Source organism: Mauremys reevesii, linkage group 1 (assembly GCF_016161935.1).
Source record: "Mauremys reevesii isolate NIE-2019 linkage group 1, ASM1616193v1, whole genome shotgun sequence".
Taxonomy (NCBI): domain Eukaryota; kingdom Metazoa; phylum Chordata; order Testudines; family Geoemydidae; genus Mauremys; species Mauremys reevesii.
The window spans coordinates 286,991,831-287,014,488 of record NC_052623.1 but is presented as its reverse complement, the minus strand read 5'-3'; the positions used below and the strand labels follow the sequence as shown (position 1 = coordinate 287,014,488).

Below are 22,658 nucleotides of genomic sequence, written 5' to 3'. Positions count from 1 at the left end.
GAGGAACAGTCCGTCGACAGTATCCCATCCTCAGAGTCCACGCACACTGGTGGGGCAGTGGTGGCAGACCCACCGAGAATGGCATGCAGTGCCTCATAGAACCGGCATGTCTGGGGCTGGGCTCCAGAGCGTCCGTTTGCCGCTCTGATTTTTTGGTAGCCTTGTCTCAGCTCCTTGACTTTCACGTGGCACTGCGTTGTATCCCGGCTGTATCCTCTGAGTGCCATGGCTTTGGAGACCTTCTTGTAGGTCTTTGCATTCCGTTTGTTGGAGCGCAGCTCCGAAAGCACAGACTCATCGCCCCACACAGCAATGAGATCCAAGACTTCCTGGTCAGTCCATGCTGGGGCCCTCTTTCTAGTCTGAGATTGCATGGACACCTCTGCTGGAGAGCTCTGCATCGCTGCCAGTGCTGCTGAGCTCGCCACGACGTCCACACAGGAAATGAGATTCAAACTGGCCAGACAGGAAAAGGAATTCAAATTTCCATGGGGCTTTTCCTGTGTGGCTGGTCAGAGCATCCAAGCTCAGACTGCTGTCAAGAGCGTCAACATAATGGTGCACTGTGGGATAGCTCCCGGAGCTACTAAGGTCGATTTGCATCCACACCTAGCCTAATTCAACATGGCCATGTCGAATTTAGCGCTACTCCCCTCGTCGGGGAGGAGTACAGAATTCGAACTAAAGAGCCCTCTATGTCAAATTAAATGGCTTCCTGGTATGGACGGGTGCACGGTTAATTCGAATTAATGCTGCTAAATTCGAATTAAAGTCCTAGTGTGGACCAGGCCTAAGGTGCCACAAGTACCTGCTGTTCTTCTTCCAAATTTTGACACAAATGGGACAGGGGTTCTACGGACATCATTCTCCTTTATTACACAACCTTGATTCACCCCCAAAGCAGCATGTACACTGAATGAGGCTGAGTCCTGGGGAAAAATAATATGTATACACGTAATTAAGGACTGTATCATAATGCATACACACAGTGGGATATGTGCACAGGCATCCTTAATTCTGGCACTTCCTACCTTTTGAATGCTTAACTTTGCAGCCTTTTAACAGTTCTTTGTGTGTAACTTCCTTGGTTTTAATAAAGCAAACTGAAGAAACAGAAATTCCATCATGTGGCATTATATTGACACCCACATGGTTCGTCAGCAAAGTTGGAACCTTTAGATCTACAGCACAGACCTCTGCCACTTGAGCTAATTGAATAACTGGTAGCAGTTGTAGGTTATGGTCCTCTGTGTGGACCAGCACTAGAGGGGGATGAGATATGCACTTTGCTAATGGTTTTCACAGATATTTGTTAACAGCAGAGAAATGCTGAGGCTCAGGAATCTTGTGTTCCACCCCATGCACTGGAGGGGGGTGTTCCTTAGAGGGCACAGACACTCCTGCCCGTTTTCCACCAAGCTTGACCCCTTGTGCCCCATCTCCACCAATCTGTCATGCTCCCAATCCTGTTTCTTCCCCACTCCTGCTTCCTTATCACAGAACTGTTGTCTGTAACTACCTAGACTGATTCCCCTTGCCCAGTCAGTTCTAGTTCCCCTTATCTGTTCTGTCTCTCCTTTCTAAGGGTCTTTGCCCTAGTCCCAGTTCTCCCCACCCTCACCCTGCCCACAGGCACTGAGTCACCTTGCTCAACTAGTTCCAATCTCCCTACTTCCCACTCCCTGTCACAGTCACCCCCTTCCCCACCAGTCCCAGTCTTTCCAGACTCCCTATCCCAGTCTACTCATTTTTCTCCCCCTTGGTCCAGATTTTGTCCTCTCTACAGTCAAATCAAATGAATTCCTACTCCACACTGCCTGGGTGCCAGCAAGGAAGTCATTGAGAGCACGAGAGAGAGGTTCCCTACTGTCAGTTCCAGTGCCTTGCCTCACCCCAGAGCAGCTGAGAGAGGCCTTTACAGAGAAAGTCCTTCTGAACCCCCATAACCCTAGACTGGAACATGCTGTTGCTCTGTGGGGATGGTACATGCACAGTCTGATCATCACTAAGAGCTGTCAGAGGCTGGAGCATGCAAAGTGTAAATGGAATTTTAGGAGATTTTAACTGTTAATCTGCAGGAAATCTCTACTGAGCATGTGCACATTGCAATTTTTTGCATAGGTTTGTAACTTGGCCAAATTTTTACTGGCACAGCCAAACGCACATCCCTGACACAAAGGCTATCTAAAATTTGAAGTCCATAATCCAAAGCATGGGTGCTTTATTTGAAGAAAAAAGGTTGCCAGAATTTTTTAATATGAGCATATAAATGCATTTTGCCCTAGCCCTGTTCTTGGAAATTGCTGCAGTTTTTTCCAGCTGAAATTAAAATATATTCACCTGGCACAGAAAATTTCAGTTGAAACGGTTAAAGTTTGGCAAAGTTATAAGGAACTGGAAATAGGGTCTTGTAATGAGAAGTGTCATGCAACCTTAATATGGTGATAGCTCCCCTGCTTATTATCCAGTATTTGCACATCCAGCATGAGGTGTGCTAGCAAAGGTAAGTAGAAAAAATCGCATAGCACCTACATACTCAATGCCTTTCTCTTACAATGAGAAGACTACTGCTGGTATCACAGGACTTGGATCAGAGCCCAAATGGAGTCTTCACATACACCTTTACTGGAAAGGGAGTACATTTGGACTAGGATCTGACGTTCATTCATTTAAGTAGAGAGTTTTATTACCGTTAAAATAAATAAAAGACAATAGCTACTACAAGCTCTAGAGACCCCCTTTCATATTCTCTTTTCTGTGTTTCTCTGTATAAATTATCTTGGGAAATATAGAGAACAGTATGAAAAGGACTCTTTAGAGTTTTTAGTAGCTATATTTTTAATGATAGTAAAATTCTTTAGGACCTAGAACAATGGTAGCAGAGTACTTTTATTTTAAAAATTAGAATTTTAATGGCCATAAATAACTTTTCCTAATGTAAGAGTTGTTTTTTACTGCACAGAAAAGCTGAGTGTAACGGCATTCAGATTCTCAATATGTTGACTGATAGAGTCCTTGAGGTGAAGTTTTTTTAAGGTAAAAGAGGGACAACTCATAAGGCAGATCATTGCAGGCTGATATTCAGAGCAGTGATTGTTATATCACGAAGGAAGCTTATTGTCTGTCTTCTTTGCAAGATGTTCTGTTTCTAGACATTGATCACTATGAGCAACTTTTATAGTTTGTTATTATTACAATTATTTGTATTATCATGGCGCTTAGGAGCCCTGGTCATGGACCAGTATCTCATTGTGCGAGACGATGTTCAAACACAGAACAAACAGTGAGAGATTGCCTGTATTCTGTTTGTTGTTTAAATATAATTTAACTTATTTTTTTAAAGGTTAATTTGAAGCCTACAGTATTTTCTAATTCAGTGTCAATTATTATTTCCAGGTCGTGTTTTAAAATCATTTGAAAATTTGCCACCTTTTCAGCCCTCCTCTGAATGAGTTAGATGTTGCCAGCGAACAAAATGCTTTGTTCGGGTGCATTGACAATTGGGATCCTAAGTTAGAATCATACCTAGAGTTTGGGGTGAATGTATTTCTTACTGGAAATTCAGAGTTGTAGAGCAGCTGAGAAAGTTTATAAATCTAATGATTGTAAGTCAGTACAGTTTGTAAATTTAATGATTATATTTCTTCACTGATATTAAAATGTTGTCTCTGGGAATCGACTTGGGAAGACAAAATTTAATTAGGGTTCAGAGTCCAGTAATACACAGTGCTGAGAGAGAGAGAGGGCATTCACAGCAGGCAAGAGATTAAACAAGAGAGAAGAGATGACACTTTAGCCAAATTCTGCCATCTTTGAAGTAGCTCTGCTGAAGTGAGTGGATTTACCCCAGATTTATATTAGTGTAACTGAGTGCAGAATTTGGCCTAAATTCTATAAGGAAAATGTAAATGTGAAGAAATATAATGAGTTGTCCAGCTCTGAAGGGTAAAATATTAATAATCTTTTTTACTTCTTGTTTGTTATTTGTTGTTCTCCAGTCAAGCATAGAAGAGCAATTTCATTGTTAATTATTGTTAACATGTAACTTTTCCCTCCACTTTCCACACAGATAACTGCAAGTTTTCCAACGTGTTCTGTGAAAATTCTCAGAAGCTGGTCAACGTGCAGTTCTTTGCTCTCGCTGCTAAATACCATTCCTTGCCAAGCCTTGAAGTGTGTACCCCATTAGATCAGATGCTTGGAGCACTGAGTGGAAAGCAACACGAGAGATGTGGTATATTGGAATTTATTTTATCTTATAAAAATTCTCAGCAGGCGCTGTGGTGGCTAAGGTTAGATGAGTCTCTTGCTTTACTGCTCAATTTACTTTTATTATTAGCTACTTACTCCAGTGCACAGATTTATATGATTTCCCCCCCTGAAATTTGAATAAAAGGCGTCCCTGCACTCCCATGCCTGTAGATGTTTTTAAGACTCAGCCTTAGCAGAGGCTAGCTAGGAAGGCAGACAGAAGGGAATTAGACATGGTTCAGTACTTAGGCAGACATCTAGTTCTATTCCCTTATTGTTTCTCCCTGAGGAGAGTAAGTTTTGATTGGTATTTTTGCTCTTGTTAAAGACTTCACTAGGATGGCTTTCAGCTATATCACCTCAAGCTGTTATCTTGTCTCCTGTCTGAAGAGTCAGACAAGGACCTTGAATTTTTATCAAATTAATGGGATTCCGCATGGTTACTGGGATTCACCTTAACAGATACTGATGGGGGTCTAGGTCTGTATTCAAATAAGAGACTTCTACAGAAAACCCAGAAGGTGCAGACAATGGTGCATGTGAATCATTTTTGGGGGGGCTGGAACTGTGTCGTCTTAAGTGTTTGTACAGCCCCTACCATAGTAGGGCCATTTGGGAATTTAAAAAAATAAAAATTAAGTAATTTAAGATCCCTTTACAGCCTGCCCAGTAGACATCTGCTAAGACTTTTTAGCACTCCTTAATATAGTCTTGCTCATTTTGGAACTTCATATATAGTATGGGAAAATTGCACATTCTCCTTGCCCTCCCTGACAAACCTGGGGCCACTATGACAATTTACATGAGAGAGAACGTAAGTGCCTGTTGGACTTTCTCCCTTGATTAACTGAGCCCATGCTGAACACTCAACCACGTATTCCTGTGGCAAAGAAGCGTTTACTTTAAAATTTCATTTGAGCATGTATGTTCTGAGGCATTCTGCGCAACTACTTTGTGATTGCCCAGGAACATCAGACATATAAGAACAGTCTATATCTACAAATAAAATATGTGCTTAATGTTAAGAATGTGAGCAGTCAGATTAGTTTTCATGTGACGACTACTACTGCACCCATAAAGTTTGGCACATCTTAAGTGTATCAGGGCTTAACATAATTTGAAAACATGGTAATACTCTTGTGCTCAAGGTTAAGCACATGGTTAAGTGTGTTGCTGGATTGGAGCCTTAAAGACAGGATTGACACTACAAAAGGAACTGATCTTCCTTATTCCCCATTTCTTTACTTGAGCTAGAGTCTGATTTCAGGTGCGCTGGTATAAGTCTGGAGGCTGTCCATTAACTGCAGTTATTTATATTGAATTAAAGCGGCGTGAAAGGTGCAGTGGCGTTTGCCCTGGATTGATCTTGTTTTAACAGATCATAAATTGTCCTTTCTTTACTTGCCTTTCACCGCAATCATTTTCAAGTGCACTATCCATTCCTTCCCTAAGGCTCACAATTTTGGCATTAAGCAACAAAGAGTCCTGTGGCACCTTATAGACTAACAGACATATTGGAGCATAAGCTTTAATAGGTGAATACCCACTTCGTCAGACACATGTCTTTGACACTTCTCTTTAACTGCTCACATCCAGGCTCTCGGTGCTCTCCTGCCTTTGTTTTATAATCTGCATCACTCAATACATTGTATTTAAACTCTGAAGTCCCGTCTTCTTCACCATCTTAATAATGGGGGTTGGCCATTTATTCCATTTACTGCTGTGATCTCTTCTGTCCGACTTCCCTGTCTTTCATCTCCCCAGACTATCCAAAACGTTACAGCTAAAATCATCTTCCTCTTCTGGTACTATGAACATGTTAGTCCCCTCCCTGAGTACCTTCACTGGCTTCTCTTCCTTCTTGCATCCAACTGAAGCCCTTTGTCCCTGTCTTTCTGGTTGTATATGTACACCTCTTATTTTGCTTGATCTTGGCTCTTTTTTCCTTTTCCATGCTATCTCAGGCCCTGCACTATGCTTAATTCTCTCTAATTAATGTCTTTTCCCCCTGCTTCTCCCACTCTTGACTTTGTACCCTTTTTTTGCTGCTGTCCCCAGCATTTGGATCAGTTCCCCGCCCCCCATATCAAGTGTCTTTCGTCCTTATGTCTGTACAGAAAAAAAAAATAATTGGAGATATACCTATCTCCTAGAACTGGAAGGGACCTTGAAAGGTCATTGAGTCCAGCCCCCTGCCTTCACTAGCAGGACCAAGTACTGATTTTTGCCCCTGATTCCTAAGTAGCCCCCTCAAGGATTGAACTCACAACCCTGGGTTTAGCAGGCCAATGCTCAAACCACTGAGCTATTCCTCCCTCATAATTATTAAAGGATAGAGAACAAATAATTGTTTTCTATACACTGTAAATGAGCTCTGTGATTGTAATGTTGTAATTGTAGTCCTGTGCTTTGTTGCAATATAGGAAATATTAAAAAATATTTCATGTATTTTATTATTTTACTATAATTTGAGTCCTTTGTATAGAGTTGCCAACAAGTCAATGAAAACTCCTTAATCTAAATGAATTGCCTGGCAGTCATCTGGTTGAGGCAAAGTACCAAGCTTCAGATTTGTAATATGGGACTTTTCGTGTGAAAACTGGGATCTTTAATCTTCTTTTAGACGTTCCTGGACTCATTCCTGTATTTCAAGAAAGGTTAGCAAATGTGCATCTATGTGAAATGTTCAGGAACAAATTGGAATCTTTAGTGAGGGCTTTACATACAAAGGAAAAATGTCAATTATATCATGCAAAATTATTCTTTAGCATAATTCCATTTATTGTTCCAATGTCTTTTGTAATGTTCTTTGTCATAAGAAAAAGATGTTTGAGAGACACAAACACCTCCAGAGTTCTCTAACCTGTGAAATAATTTAAAAACCTTGTAATATGGATGCACATAATAGTAACAATGTTTAGGGTGGGTTGTTTGAAAAGACGCACACCAGGTCATTAAAGTGCTTCTGAAAATCTAGGGGACAGGGAGAAGGGATGGTTGGATGGGGCAGGAGTCCCGGAGCGGCCGGTCAGGAATGAGAGGAGGGGTTGGATGGGGTGGTGTGGGTACAGGGGTGGTCAGGGGACAGGGAGTGGGGGGGTGTGGATGGGGCAGGGATCCCAGAGGGGCCATCAGGGAACAGGGGGGATTGGACAGAGCAGGTGTCTCAGGAGGGAGCGGGGGGCAGATAGGAGGTGGGGGCCGGGCTACGACCTCCTCCCCTAATGGGCCCTCCATACAATTTATAAAACCCGATGCAGCCCTCAGGCCAAAAAGTTTGCCCGCTCCTGGTCTAGAGGTATAAATGTCAAAGCCCAGAATACAAAATAAGACAAATCACACTTATCCTGTTGTTAGCATGTTATAGGAAGAATGTTTCAGAGAATAAATAAGTCTTAGCTTTTTTCAGGAAGGGGGTTCTTTATTTCTAAAATTACTAATTTTTGCTTGAATCAGCTATTATTCACATTTTAAAGAGAGACTAAAAGCATAGCAACTTAAATTAGGTGAGTAATTATGAGCAAGATCTTGAGGGAACAGCACAGTTCAAAACATTGCAAAAGTGTTTTAAAGATTTTTATTTTTTAAACTGGAAAATTCCCTGCAGATTTCCTCAAACTTTGCAGTTTTCCCCTGCAGTATTCCACTGTCTCTAGCTGTAAGCTTTTTCATTAAACTGAAGTATATCCGTTATTATCACAGCATGTTTGAAAAGTGGAAAAAGTCCTTCAGTCACTAAAAATCCTTACAAAACCCAATAATATTTAAACTAATAATTTTACATTTTCTCCCTTTTTCCTCCAGTTCTGGTCATATGCTGATGAGTAAGCGCAGTGGCCAGACTGGAAAAAGTGGGAAGAATGAACATAAAGACATTTATGGACCATTAGTAACTATGATGATAAGCACTTTTTATATGCAGGTAAATGTGTAGGTAGAAAGAGACACTAATTTAGAGTCGGAACCTCAGCTGGTGTAAATCAGCATACATGCAGGATTTGTCTCTTCACTTTCAAAAGTGCTTCTATTCAGTTTAAGCATTGGGGTCTAAGACTTTGCTCACTTAGTATTTTAAATGCCCCCATCTGGGCTTTGATATTTATGCTGCAGTGCATGCAGTAGTATATGGTGTATATTGCATAACAATATTGCTGGTTTTGGACCAAGATTTGCCCAGTATTTCCCTTATTTGGGCAAAACTTACATTTTTGTCAACAAAGGGTTTTATCTGAACAGGGAAATAGAATATATATTATTTTGGGAAAGTTATCTTTGAAATGGGAAAAAGTTGTAAAAATCACAGAAATGAAGACCCTAATACTTTGGTATCTGTGGTCCTCTGCGCCTGTCCCTGTCCCGCCCCCCCCCTTGTCCCCCTAATCCTAACCTGTCTGAGGATACAGAAAAGCTGCGAGATCTCATCTCTCAGCATAAGATTCCATCAGCACCATCCTCGTGCGGGAGAAGAACCCTAAACAACTCAATAGGAATGAGTTTTTTAGGAGAATCTGGGCCTTAACAAGTATTTTTACATTTAATAAGAACCTTCAGAAGTCCTCAATAAAACAGTAAAAATGAAATGTCAAACATTGGTTTCTCCCATATGCTTTTGTTTGTTAATTTTAAAGTTTATGATTTTCTTTTATTTGTTCATAGATTCTATATTAGATTCAAAGTATTGTCATAATAGTTTGTTATACAGAACCAGATGTTTAAAAAGTGCAGAGATCCTATGGATATTGGAGAGAAATGGGGAAAACTCTAGGATTCTCATGAACTCAGATCAACCTTCTATAAATAAGTAATGATTTGGGCATTGTTCCCAGCATGATCTGATTAAGGAATGAATGTAGTTATTGTCTCATGATCAGTTTCTGGACAAATTAGGAAAGTAATACAGGAAATGCAGGAAAGAGGAAGGTGTATTAATCTGACTAGTTATGCAGAAAAGTGTCTTTAACTGTTCTGTTTTCTGTTCTGTGAGTGTCCTCTCAGGGTTCAGTTCTGCATATCTTAGTTCACAAGTATTTTATGGCTCTGTCTGTGTGACTCCACACAGACAAGTATCCAGGCCCACCAACAGAAATTCCGGGCACCAGGGCCATCCCTAGGGGGCCCAGGGTGGAAGTGACAAATCCATCACAAGTGGTCTTGCGCGCCTAGGTGCCTTGCAGCCCCCCCAGGCCCCTGGGCAGTTGCCCCCTTTGCTCCCCCCTCTCCCCCGGTGATGGGCCTGCAAGTATCATTTCTTCCCCTCTATACACACAGCTATCTCCTGCAGAGTCTCTTAGTCCTTGGGTCTGGGCAAGCGGGGATAATCAGGTGCTGTGTGCCTGCTATTTATCCCATCCCCCAAGCAAATAGTCAGGGATTGGGCCTTGACTCCGTCCACTCAGGACAGCTGAGTCAGTGTGAGGGTAGTACTCTGTTGGTAAGGATCAGTAGTGGATTACTACCCCTTGCCATAAATGGGGAGCAGGTAAAGAATTGGAGTGAAATGGGGAGCAGGTAAAAAAAGAGTGAAATCAGGAAGGCCAAATCACACTTGGAGTTGCAGCTAGCAAGCGATGTTAAGAGTAAAAAAAAGGGTTTCTACAGGTATGTTAGCAAGAAGAAGAAGGTCAGGGAAAGTGTTGGCCCCTTACTGAGTGGGGAATGCAAACTAGTGACAGAGGATGTGGAAAAAGCTAATGTACTCAATGCTTTTTTTGCATCTGCCTTCACAAACAAGGTCAGCTCCCAGACTGCTGCACTGGACAGCACAGTATGGGGAGGAGGTGATCAGCCCTCTGTGGAGAAAGAGGTGGTTCAGGACTATTCAGAAAAGCTGGATGAGCACAACTCCATAAGGCCAGATGCGCTGCATCTGAGGGTGCTAAAGGAGTTGGCGGATGTGATTGCAGAGCCATTGGCCATTATCAAGGCAATCGGGGGAGGTCCTGGATGACTGGAAAAAAGGCTAATGTAGTGCCCATCTTTTAAAAAAGAGAAGAAGGAGGCTCTGGGAAACTACAAGCCAGTCAGCCTCACCTCAGTCCCTGGAAAGATCATGGAGCAGGTCCTCAAGGAATCAATTTTGAAGCACTTAGAGGAGAGGAAAGTGATCAGGAACAGTCAGCATGGATTCATGAAGGGCAAGTCATGCCTGACTAACCTAATTGCCTTCTATAATGAGATAACTGGGTCTGTGGATGAGGGGAAAGCAGTGGATGTGTTATTCCTTGACTTTAGCAAAGCTTTTGATACGGTCTCCTACAGTATTCTTGCCAGCAAGTTAAAGAAGTATGGGCTGGATGAATGGACTATAAGGTGGATAGAAAGCTGGCTAGATTATTGGGCTCAACAGGTAGTGATCAATGGATCTATGTCTAGTTGGCAGCTGGTATCAAGCGTCATGCCCAAAGGGTCAGTCCTGTGGCTGATTTTGTTCAATATCTTCATTAATGATCTGGAGTATGGCATGGACTGCACTTTCAGCAATTTCTCAGATGACACTAAACTGGGCGGAGAAGTAGATACGCTGGAGGGTAGGGATAGGATACAGAGGGACCTAGACAAATTAGAGGATTGGGCCAAAAGAAATCTGATGAGGTTCAACAAGGACAAATGCAGAGTCCTGCACTTAGGACGGAAGAATCCCATGCACTGCTGCAGACTAGGGACCGAGTGGCTAGGCAGCAGTTCTGCAGAAAAGGACCTAGGGGTTACAGTGGATGAGAAGCTGGATATGAGTCAACAGTGTGCCCTTGTTGCCAAGAAGGCTAACGGCATTTTGGGCTGTATAAGTAGGAGCATTGCCAGCAGATAGAGGGACGTGATCATTCTCCTCTATTCGGCACTGGTGAGGCCTCATCTGGAGTACTGTGTCCAGTTTTGGGCCCCACACTACAAGGAGGATGTGGAAAAATTGGAAAGAGGCCAGCAGAGGGCAACAAAAATAATTAGGGGGCTGGAGCACATGACTTATGAGGAGAGGCTGAGGGAACTGGGATTGTTTAGTCTGCAGAAAAGAAGAATGAGGAGATTTGATAGCTGCTTTCAACTACCTGAAAGGGGGTTCCAAAGAAGGTGGATCTAGACTGTTCTCAGTGGTACCAGATGACAGACCAAGGAGCAATGGTCTCAAGTTGCAGTGTGGGAGGTTTAGGTTGGATATTAGGAAAAATAGGAGGGCGGTGAAGCCCTGGAATGGGTTACCTAGGGCGGTGGTGGAATCTCTTTCCTTAGAGATTTTTAAGGTCAGGCTTGACAAAGCCCTGGCTGGGATGACTTAGTTGGGGATTGGTTCTGCTTTGAGCAGGGGGTTGGACTGGATGACCTCTTGAGGTGCCTTCCAACCCTGATATTCTATGGTTCTATGAAATGTGCTTCTCTTTCCTCCCATTTCCTCAGTATAAATAATGATGGCTTGAAGTGTGTCTATTGTGAGATGATCAGCAACCATGCAGAATTAATAGAGTGATCATCATTTTAAAGTGCCAGAATCAGCAAACTGTGCTGTGAGAATGTTTCCCAACACTGCCTTTTTGTGTCCTCTGAGTATAGGTAAATGTAGTTGTAGTAAAGTACATGAAAAAGAGCTAAACTAAATTCCTGTGGGGAAGAAGGAATAAGAGATCAAATTTCGTAGTAGCAATTTTTTGTCATACTAGATATTTTATTCTGTATTTTGTTAGTATTGCTTATAATATTACTGGTATTGCTGTTATGTTGTTCAGTTTCACTAATTTATCTTTGATTCAGTAATATAATCGTAAGAGCATTCTGACAACTTCTTAGTGAAAACAAAACTGCTGCAGTCCAAACCACTGCTATATTCAGATGTAAACATTATATATATATATATATATGGATAGATGTTGATTTCATTTGAGGACTATGAGGGCCAGTTAGTCTGAATTGTTTTAATATTTCTGTTTTTCTAATCTCTCAGAAATCAAAACAGAAAAGTTTATGAATGATAAGAAATCTCATGAAGTGGAGATGATGTCAAAATTGATAGACAGCATTGCAAATTTTTGCGGTATAAAGCAGGTAAGAATGAACTTATTTCGGTGTGTATTACCATATAATTTACAAATACTTGCCTCGTCTTTTCTATCTTGTTCAAAGCCTAGATTTTTATATATCCTTAATGCAGATTTTATTTTTCATTTTCGTAATAGTGACTGAAGGGGAAACCTTAGAGCAAAGCTGAGGGGCTCTTTACCCACACCGTTGTTAGCTTCAGGTAAATAACCTCTCCAGTCATTATTACAATTGTGAATCATGAAAAATAGTCATGATTTTATATGCTGAGCAGTTAAAAGCTGCACTGCATGTTGCCAGGCATTTAGTGTTCCTTGTACAATAGTGATAAGACTAGAACAGTAACTAATAGGGAAGCAGAAATTCATTCTCTACATTCCATTAGGCTCATAAAAATAGCAAATAAAACAGAATATAGTATCTGACAAGTTTTATTTTTGCACTAAAGAATAGGAATTTTTCCCCTCTTTAGTGCCATCTACCATGATACAAAACACTTATCTGGTGAATGAGCCGTGTTGGTCCAGTTGTTCCTGGCTCCAGACTCATAAGTAGCAGGTCAAAGTGACTTCAGCTACTCCTCTACTCCCTGGTATCAGTCTGGTCGTGGGTATAAATGGACACTCAGCAATTTCATATAGATGTTAAATAGTTTGCAGCATATGTGCTTGTGGGAATCAATAGGTGAGGCAAAGGAGAAGTTGCCCACCACAGCTTTCTGGACACATTCTGTGGGTATGTCTACACTTTGAGCTGGAGGTATAAATTCCAGCTTGAAGATACATACCCGTGCTACCTTGATGAGACCTAACATGCTAAAAATAAAGCTGTGGTGGGAAGGCTAGCCGCCCCAAGTAAATACCCATGTGAGACGCTAGGAACGTACTTGGGCAGCTAAACCTTCCCATTGCTTGCATTACCCCTTTACTACATTCAATTTTTAGTGTGCTGTCTCAACCAGTACTAGCGTGGGTATGTCTTGTCCAGCTTGAAATATAGATATATCCTGAGAGAAAAGATTGGAACCACCTCAATGTGCTAACTCTGATTCCTGGTGCAATTGGTGCAATCAGCCAGCTCTCTTTCTTTATCTGATTGACAACTGACAATAAAAGATGCATATTTTTAACCAGAGAGTATGTACATTTGTTGGTTTCAAGCATCTTTGGCCAAATAATTGATTCTTTTGGTGGTGGTTTTGAAAAAAATAACTTATGGCCATTTATTTTAATGAAAAACACTGCTATACAGTATGTCACTAAATATGAAATGCAGATGGCTTTATGTTAACTTTACTCCATCATTCAGTCATATACTGTAACAGAATTTATTTGTTCAGTTACAAATCCCTAATATATGAAAAGAGCTTTCCAGTTACATTTTTTTAAAAAAACCTCCTTTTTAGTTATTAAAAAGCAACCTCTTTTGTTTTAGTTACCTTTAAACTTTAAAAAATAATATGAATTGTAAAGTTTTAGGAGAGTTTTTTCCTTATTGATTTCTTTCAATCCTGCTGACAGAACAAAATATATATAACATTTAATTTAAAAATATAGAGCAATGAAAACACAACACATGTTTTACAACAGCACAGCTGTCCTCAGGGTCTTTCTTTCAGAAATTACAGATCTCTGAAGGATTGAAAAGTGCCCTTAGCTTCACCTCCTGTACCTATGATGTATAATGGGTGGTAGAGGATATTGTTCTCTTGTGGTGCTTTATTATGTATTATAACAAATAGTAAAATGGATATGAAGGCAGAAATGTGATGCTTATTGTAATCACTTTCAAGTTAACTGTTTGAGTTAAAACATTAAAAAAAACTTTAAAGTTTTGTTACTTTAAAAACATGTTTTCTTCCCCATTTTAGTATTGTTCCTAATATGCACTGTTAGTGAAACGTCATACAAATGGAACTTTATATAAAAGGTCTTTGTTTCATTCTGAAAATAAGCTAGTGTAATTCTTGTTTTCTTTTACACATATTTGTTAAATTTTCTTTGGAAGGTGCATTATGCACAACAAATTCATTCAGTGTATGAAACAAGATTTAATTCTGCATTCATTATGTATTTAATTCATGGCTTGTTGCTGGGAAATGCTCACAGTCTTCTGGAAAATGATATCCACGCCTGTATTGGGCCAGGATCTATGTTTAAACATAGTACCCAGCCCAATATGGACAGAGCTTTTGTAGTTTATTATGTCACAGAAATTTCATTATAAAAGTTCATGCTTGGAATGTATGTCATAGTATGTTGAGTATCTTTCCTTATATGAAATTACAGCAGGGATTAATTTAGTCCAGTATGTTTGTTTCAGCATATAATCACTGCCTATTTTTAAACCTATATTTTCTTTTCACTTTACAAAGACCACAAATGTTAAGAGCATGGTGTTTATCTGTATGTTTTTTTCACTAGATAATAAATGAAAATATCTTGCCAAAACAGTTGTACATCTTTACAGCCACTAGAGGTCATTATAATAGGTTTCTGAACAATTCACAATCTGAATGTATGTCCACTTAGTTCCTTTCATAGGAATAGTAATCCAAATACTATGTGAAGGTTGGGGTGTGGATAGAATCATGACACGTTCGACATTACAATAATACCTTTCTATCTTCGAATTCCCATCCTGTCATTATTTCTTAACTAACTGGCAAAAACATTCCACATGTTTCTTTCTTGTCTTTCTTTTAAATCTTTGTGGGAGACATCGGGTGTGATGGTGGAGAGGGTGGCAAGTAAACTGTTTTTACAAAAGTTACAGGCAAAGTCTATCTCATCCCTCTTCTACCAAAAGTGTGTGTATACACGTCATCCAAAGAATGTAAGGATTAAGTTGGAAAACAGGAAGAAAAAAAAAACATGACAGAAAGAAAGCAACAGGAGGGAAAAAAACATAGTCTTAATCCTTGCATAATATCTCTGAGTCATAAATTCAGTCCATAATTAGTTTTTACCCCAATCATAAATACTCTGTGCTCTGTGTAGTCCCTTTCTTGACTTTTATCCAAAAATACCTTGGTTACTAATTCTCTGTCGGATTTCTTGGCTTGAATAAAATTTATAGCATCCTCAGGACTTCAGAAAAATAAAACTCTCCTTTTCATTCCAGCCTTGCTGAATTCAAAGGTACTGCCTGGTAACTAAGTATGTGCAGTTCATCTTAAGCCTGGGTCAAACCTTTTATGCCTGTTCACATGGTTTGGCATGAAATCAGAGCAGATGTTCAAATGAGACATGTTAGAGTCCAAAAATCCTTGGATCAAGCTATTCAGGAACCATATACCTAACACACAAGGTTTTGGCCATATAATTCTTAGCAGATACTGGATCAGAGGAAATTTTTGTGACAGTCTCCATTCTGTTGAGAAGTGGCTCTCTGTTACCTACTCCGAAATCTTATCAAGCATTGGGCTGGGTCCTCATGTACAATCAAAATTCACATGGTGCAAAACATGGGATTGTGCAAAGTTGGTATAAAGTTCTTACTTTCTGTCCTGTTCCTGCTGCTATTATGTGCACTGCTTCACTGCATTATGTTTGCTCACCCATGGGTTGGAACTATCTTACAGTCACAAGAAACTGAAAACCTAGATGTTCCAACCACTCTTCTCATCAACAGATATCAGGAAAGGTGTATGGCATGTGAGCTCTTACCTAAGACATCTGGAATATGTCAATGCAAAATCACCCTTACCTTGGAGTGATCTTCCTTGGGTTGGTTACACAGATTTGGCTTCCCACGTCTGCCAGCAGTGGCTCAAAGTGGCTACACTTGAGAATATGACCCATTAATTTTTTTGTTTCCTTTTTTTAAAAACAAAATGAAATTATGCACAAAAGTACATTAAAAGACTTAGAAAAGTCAGGAGGCTGAAATTCATGATTATTTCACTGACTGTGTTTCTGTGGTAGAACTAAACCAGTTTTAACATATTTGTATTTTAAAACCAGAAGCTGAGCAGAATAAGAGTTAAGTAAATTATGGACCGTGTACTTCTTTTCTTAGGGAAATGTTTATTATTAGCATGTGTTTGAAACATGTTTTATTTGTTGTTCATTAATATGGTACATGCTCTTTTTAATTCATTCTGTTATCTTTACTCTAGGTGATTGACCTGGGCTCTGGCAAAGGCTACCTAAGCTCCTTTTTATCCATGCAATATAATCTAAAGGTTTATGGAATTGATTCCTCAAACACCAACACTTATGGAGCTAATGAAAGGAACAGGAAATTGAAGAAACATTGGAGAGCTTATCAAAGTCGAGCAAGAGCAAATGTCAGAGGCCAAGTGTTGGAAGAGCCAAAGGATAGGGCAGTGCAAGATGAAATGAAATGTAGAGCAAATATCAATGAAAAGCTTTTAAGTACTAACAACAGTCTTTTAAGTCAGGACCAGATGGCTAGCTCAGATTCAGTTCCTTTGGAAATTACTGGTGCTTTCACAGACTCTGCTATGTTGAAAACCAGCAAACAAACTGAAACTCATTTGGTGGCTCAGACACAGTCTGATGGGAACAAAATTTCTGAAAATGCTTTTTCTCTTCTTAACATTCTACCTGCTGATGCTGTAGAAGCTGTTTCTTCATCTAAATGTAACATGGAGCTCTGTGAAGAGGAAAAAGAGCAAAGAAAAATGGCTTCCATCAGGGCCAAAGCAAGCAAGTCAAATGACTCAAACATTTATTTGCCATTGACCTCATACATCACTGCAGAAACAGAACTCCGTGATATCATTACAGATCTGGAGGTTATTTCACTTACTAGCATTGTTATTTTTGAAATACCAGTGTCTGATTCTCCATTGCTTTTGCACCTTGTGTACACATTTTCACCTGTGCAAAGTGATTGCAAAGTGGGTGTAGAATGTTGCCAGCAGTGTGACTGGAGAATTCTGACTCGGTAACACTTCACACCCACTTTACACAACCATTTCTTACTGATGCATATCTTTTCCTATTTCAGAAGATGTGCTGGACTACTTTTGGCTAGGTGAATTAAGCACTTCTTAGAGCTTATGAAGTGGCTGAAATGACCACTTAAAACAAAGTTAACAGCGACTGTGCAGTGATATTCATCAACTATCCTGTAACTTAACTATTCTAGTTAGATATAACACATTTAATTACAAGGAGAGTGATTTATATATACAAGTTATTCAGGAGAATATATTTTGCATTAAAAACAACTTTTGTGAAATTGTTATTTAGTAATTAAAATTTACGTAACCTGAAATTGAACTTTAGATATGAAATACTTCATATGGTACAGCACAATAACCCCTCTTAAGGAATTGCCAAATAATTTTATTTATAAGCATCATTTTTTACAGTTTGGATTTTTGGACTTAAAGATAATGACAGTTTAATAAACGACTAAACAACTGAGACCTGATCTCAGTTTCCCTGTACCTTATGAAATCATTTACACTGGTACAAAGTGAGCACAAAGAAAATGCTACCAAGTAAGAATGATTGTTTTTTACTTCCACTAGATGCTCTCTTTGCACTTATGTAAATTAATACAAAAGGTGGAGGTGAACAGAGATGAGGCCCTTACTTCTGTTTTTAGAAGCAAAGTCATATTATGGTTGCTACAAATAGTAAACAGTACTGCCTGGCAGGATATGTGATAAATTGTACCATTAAAAGCTTTTTAAAACTTCATTACAAATGGTTAACACATTTGTTTTAAAACAATCAACTAATTTTGCAGTACAGACAGTCTTCGACTTTATGATGTTCGAGTTATGACGAATGGCACTTACAATGTTTATAAATTGTCATCGTGTTTCGACTATACGACATCAGTTTCAACTTTACAATGCTTGAGCCGACATTGTTCCTATGGGAAATTCAAGTTACAACATTTTCGACTTAAGACACAATTTTCAGGAACCAATTGTGTCGTAAGTCCGAGGAGTGCCTATATTCCTAAACACTGAGAATGTTTGGAGAAAAACTGCAGTGTTGATTGATTTATTTGGCAAAACTTTAAAATTAAATTGAATCGCTGAAACAGTATCAGGGTTTGAATATATATTTGTGTGTAGTCCAGAGCTAATGCTGAATTAATGAATTCTGTTGGATAGATCCACTGTATAAGTCAAGGGATTGGAATCTGCTTTCAGTTACACCAATAATGGGGTTTACAAAAGTGGAATTGAAGTAGGTAGATCACAACAGTATAGCTCAGAACAAAATTTGGCTTTTGGACTGTTTTAACAGAATCTTCATATTTAATTTGGTTTTTAGGTCTCTTACATCTGGTGTCCATCTTCCACCACCTTTCTTTTGGAAGAATTTGTTTAACTTTTCCAGCCAGCAGGTTTAGTGCTGTTCTTGCAGGGGCATGGATTTCCATCCCTTACTAGGCCCCATAGCCCTTCTAAGGCTCTTTCACATTACTATTAAGGGAGGAAGTCCTGCAGAGTGCTGACCTCACTATAAGGTCAGGTAAGAGAAGAGGATTGTACAGATGGCACTTAATTCTTACAAGGCTGAAAATTCCAGACAGAATTGGAATGGAGCAGAAGGATAGCCAGGAGAGAAGTGAGGGTGAAAGAGAGGAGAAAAGGGATGATGGACAGTATAGTGGATGAAGGAAGGAGAGAAGTATCATGGTGGGAAGTGAGACAAAGGATAACTGGGATGGAGAAATAAAAGGAACAAAAGGAGAAAGAGTGAAGAAAAAAATACAGGAAATGGAGAGAGAGAAGAAGAGTATACTGTCCATAACTAAGGCTCTGATCATGCTTCCATTGAAGTCATCGACAAAACTCCTGTTGACTTCAGGGACTCTGGCTTGGGCTATTTAGAAGGGAGAGATACTGTAGAGACAGAGCAAACAAAACAGATGCAGAAACAGGAGTCGCAAGCAGCACTTATTTTCAGTCACAGGTGGAAACTACTGTCAATGTCTGTTGAGAAGTAGCAGAAGTGTTGTGGGTACATTCGGTCATGGAAGTTAAGCTAGAAAATTTTGAAGTAAAAAAAAGAAGAAAAGGTCAAAAGAGAATGGCTAGTCATTTGGTGTTAGGTCTCTGCACTGCCATGCAAGTGGCTCATGTTCAGTTAATGGTCCTGGGCTTCTGCTTTCTCCTTGCCAAGGAAAGGAATGGATAATAAGGAAAAATTAGAGTATCCTCCCAGTTCCAACAAAAATACAGAGAACACTTCCACCCCCTTGCATTTGTTTATAGGAAAGGTTCTCACACTTTGTTGACACTGAAATGCTTGTGGTATTCTTCAATAAATTTCCAGAACAGGACACTGGGAGTCTCCATGAGCTTGTATATTTAAATCTCACAGCAAATTAACTATTTATAGCTTGTCTGTTTTTACTGTTCTTGTCTTTTCTTTAGTTGAAAAGAAATGTGTTTGTTGCTGTTTATTTTTAGGACTGTATAATGGTGGGACTACATACATGTGGGGATCTTGCTCCGAGTACACTGCGAATCTTTACTGCTAAGCCTGAAATCAAGGCAGTTTGCAGTGTGGGCTGCTGCTACCATCTGTTGACAGAAGAGTTTGAAAACCAAAAAGGTACAGGAATTCTGCTGAACTCAGGTTGCCAGTCTGCAAGATGAGAATATAATTACCTTTTAGCTAATAGCTACCTTGTGTTCAGTGGTGCAAGTAGAATTAATTTCTTACCGGTATGTTGCACCAGCTCAAGGGGTGGGGGGAGGGCACGGGACCTCTCCACGGGACCTCTCACATGACCCAGCCTGGAGCCCCATGCTCTCCCTCTCCCTTCTCCATGATCCATCCCACTTTACCTGGGAGGGGAGCGCTCTCAGTGGGTGGACACAGCACAGCTGCTGTTTGGGCTGCTAAGAGAAGAGGAGGGCTTGCTCCTGAACAATAGCCGGTTAACAGTCATACCTGCTTTGGGAATTGCCAGCAGGAGAGTTTCAAACCAGCTCCCTCTGACGGCAGAGAATATTTTTTTCCCGACATGCTGGCAACTGAGCCCCATTCCAGCAGCTCCCAACCCCGCCCCCAGCCCTTCCATGCAGCTACATCTCCTGTACAGCAGCCCCACCAGAGGACAGGGCTGGGGGGGGAGCGGGGTGAGGCTGGGCCCTGGGGCGGTACAGCCGTGCCGGAAGAGCTGCCAGCATGGGGTTCTGCTCCTTTCACCACTGCAGTTCAGGGCTCTCCTGGGAACTGCAGTGGCAAAAGGAGCAGAACGTGGGACCACTGGACAGCGCCACGCTGGCAGCTCCTCCAGATCGGCTGTACTGCCCCAGCCCCACCCCCTGCCCTGTCCTCCGGCAGGGTTGCTGTACAGACCCTGGACAGGAGATGCAGGCACGCAGCTGCATGGAAGAGCTGGTGGTGGTAGGCCCCATGTTCTGCTCCTCCTGTGTCTTTCCAGTACACCGTACTGGCTATAAATATTTTACTGGTATGGCATACTGGACCATACCACCCTACTTGCACCACAGCTTGTGTCTATTCTTTTTCAGTGGTTTATTTAGAACTGTTTTTAATTACGTTCTGTGAGACAAGCCTTGTAGCTTTCCTGTTATGCCAGCATTTCCAATATTCTTCCTGAAATTAGGCACATTAATGCAGAAGATTTTTATGTGGTTAAAAATACAGCTGTTTTTATTCCATTACTTCACTCATAAAATGTAGATTATTTTGGTCAATATGTTTTTATCCTTTTAAAATATGTTGTGCGAGATTTTGCCTTGGGCTGTGTGCGCACACAACTTCCATTTACTTTTGGTTGTGCATGCATAACTAAGAGTAGAATTTGGCCCTCAGAGTTTAAGTAATCACTTTAAAAAGTGCCCATCAGAGTGTAGCACTCTGGGCAATTGCCAGGATAGTTTGTAAAACAGTACATGTATAACAGATTTTCCTGGAGTACAAAGCTGAAAGTTGTCTGAAGATGTCTTCACACCAAATTAAAAGCTTTCCTTCAAGCATTAGTTTTTTTCATTCCTGGGAAAAGGTTGATATCTTCAGTTGTAAAGTATAGCCTTCAAAGAAGAAAAAGCTGAGGATTGTAATTGCACAAGTTTTATCAGTGTATACTGTAGTACATGAAACTGATGGACTGTTACAAAAAAATCTGGTTATTTTTAATGTCTGCCATTCAGCTCTTGTAGTGGTATAATCATTGTTACTGTCAAACATACAACAGTCAATTACAAACTGAAATGAATTTAAAAATTCAACAAAGCACAGCAAATAACATGGTGCTGGATAATATTAACAAATAAATATGTAGGCCTCTAAAACTTATATTGATAACAATTTAGCCAGAGTGTTAGATTAATGTATGTGCACATTTTGTGATGAATAAAAAAGGGTATTTGCCTCAGTAAGCAAATAATTGTTGGATTTTGCATTTAAATGAGGCAGCTGGAAAGCTTTGGAGTGCAACTTTGTTATATAACATACATGCTTTCTGTGAAAGTGAGAAAAGAGATGAATTCCTCTTTCCCCAGTCCAATAATCTGTGACAAGAACTACAGTAGCTGCCCTGCTGTACTTCACCCTAGAGTTTCCTACTACATCTAAAAATGATCACTGCTGATCCAGTTAGCATTTAAGTAGTTAATGCTAACACTTAAATTGTCATCAAGCTTGAATGTTAACACCATGTTAAAAAAAGATGAATGGGGTAGTTTACATCTCTCTCAGCTATTGTTGCAGGTTCTCTGCAGACTAAGGCATACATCAGTTCCTCCATTTACAACCACAAGGGCTAGTATTACTTTTGTAATGAAAGTTTAGATTCCTGAGTGTGATTACGCAGCAATTTAAAAAGAATCTATGATGCATCAATGTAAGTTCCTTCCTAATCTTATTCTACATGAGGTCCTGTTTACAGGAAATAAAAGAACAAAAAAGGGAAGTGAAACCAGGAAGGGAAAGAAAATATTACAAAATCTATCCATATTTTTAGATATATACTAAATAGAAATAAGGATGCACAGCAATTTTTACTCTAGTAATTAGGCTTGGCCCTCAGGCTAGTAGGCATTAGGTGAATTTTACAAGCCCTGATACCAAGTTTTTCTTCCCTAAATGTTAATTACCTATTGCAAAGAGAGCAAAACGTCCTGACCTTTCTGTAGGTGTACTTCTTTTTCCAGAGCAACCCTTAAAGCCTTAAGAAATGAAGGGCTTGTCTTCATTACCCACTGGATCAACAAGGGCAGCAATTGATCCAGCGGAGGTCGATTTATTGCGTCTAGTCTAGATGCGATAAATCAACCACCATGCGCTCTCCCGTCGACTCCGATACTCCACCGGGGAGAGAGGCGCAGGCAGAGTCGACGGGAGAGTGTCAGCCATCGACTTACCACAGTGAAGACACCGCAGTAAGTAGATCTAAGTACATCG

General features: G+C 40.2%; 1 protein-coding gene across 2 annotated transcripts in view; it reads left to right on the top strand.

Annotated features, from left to right (window-relative positions):
- The window catches only part of METTL25 (methyltransferase like 25), a 109,102-nt gene that overhangs the window by 26,505 nt on the left and 59,939 nt on the right, over positions 1-22,658 (top strand). For both annotated transcript variants that reach the window (XR_005587561.1, XM_039497216.1), the window contains exons 2-5: positions 4,070-4,234; positions 12,185-12,285; positions 16,400-17,041; positions 19,691-19,835. Coding sequence is in view for 1 of the 2 variants with exons in the window: in XM_039497216.1 (XP_039353150.1) it covers positions 4,070-4,234; positions 12,185-12,285; positions 16,400-17,041; positions 19,691-19,835 (1,053 nt within the window). In the remaining variant the exon portion in view is untranslated. The remainder of the gene's footprint in view (positions 1-4,069; positions 4,235-12,184; positions 12,286-16,399; positions 17,042-19,690; positions 19,836-22,658) is intronic.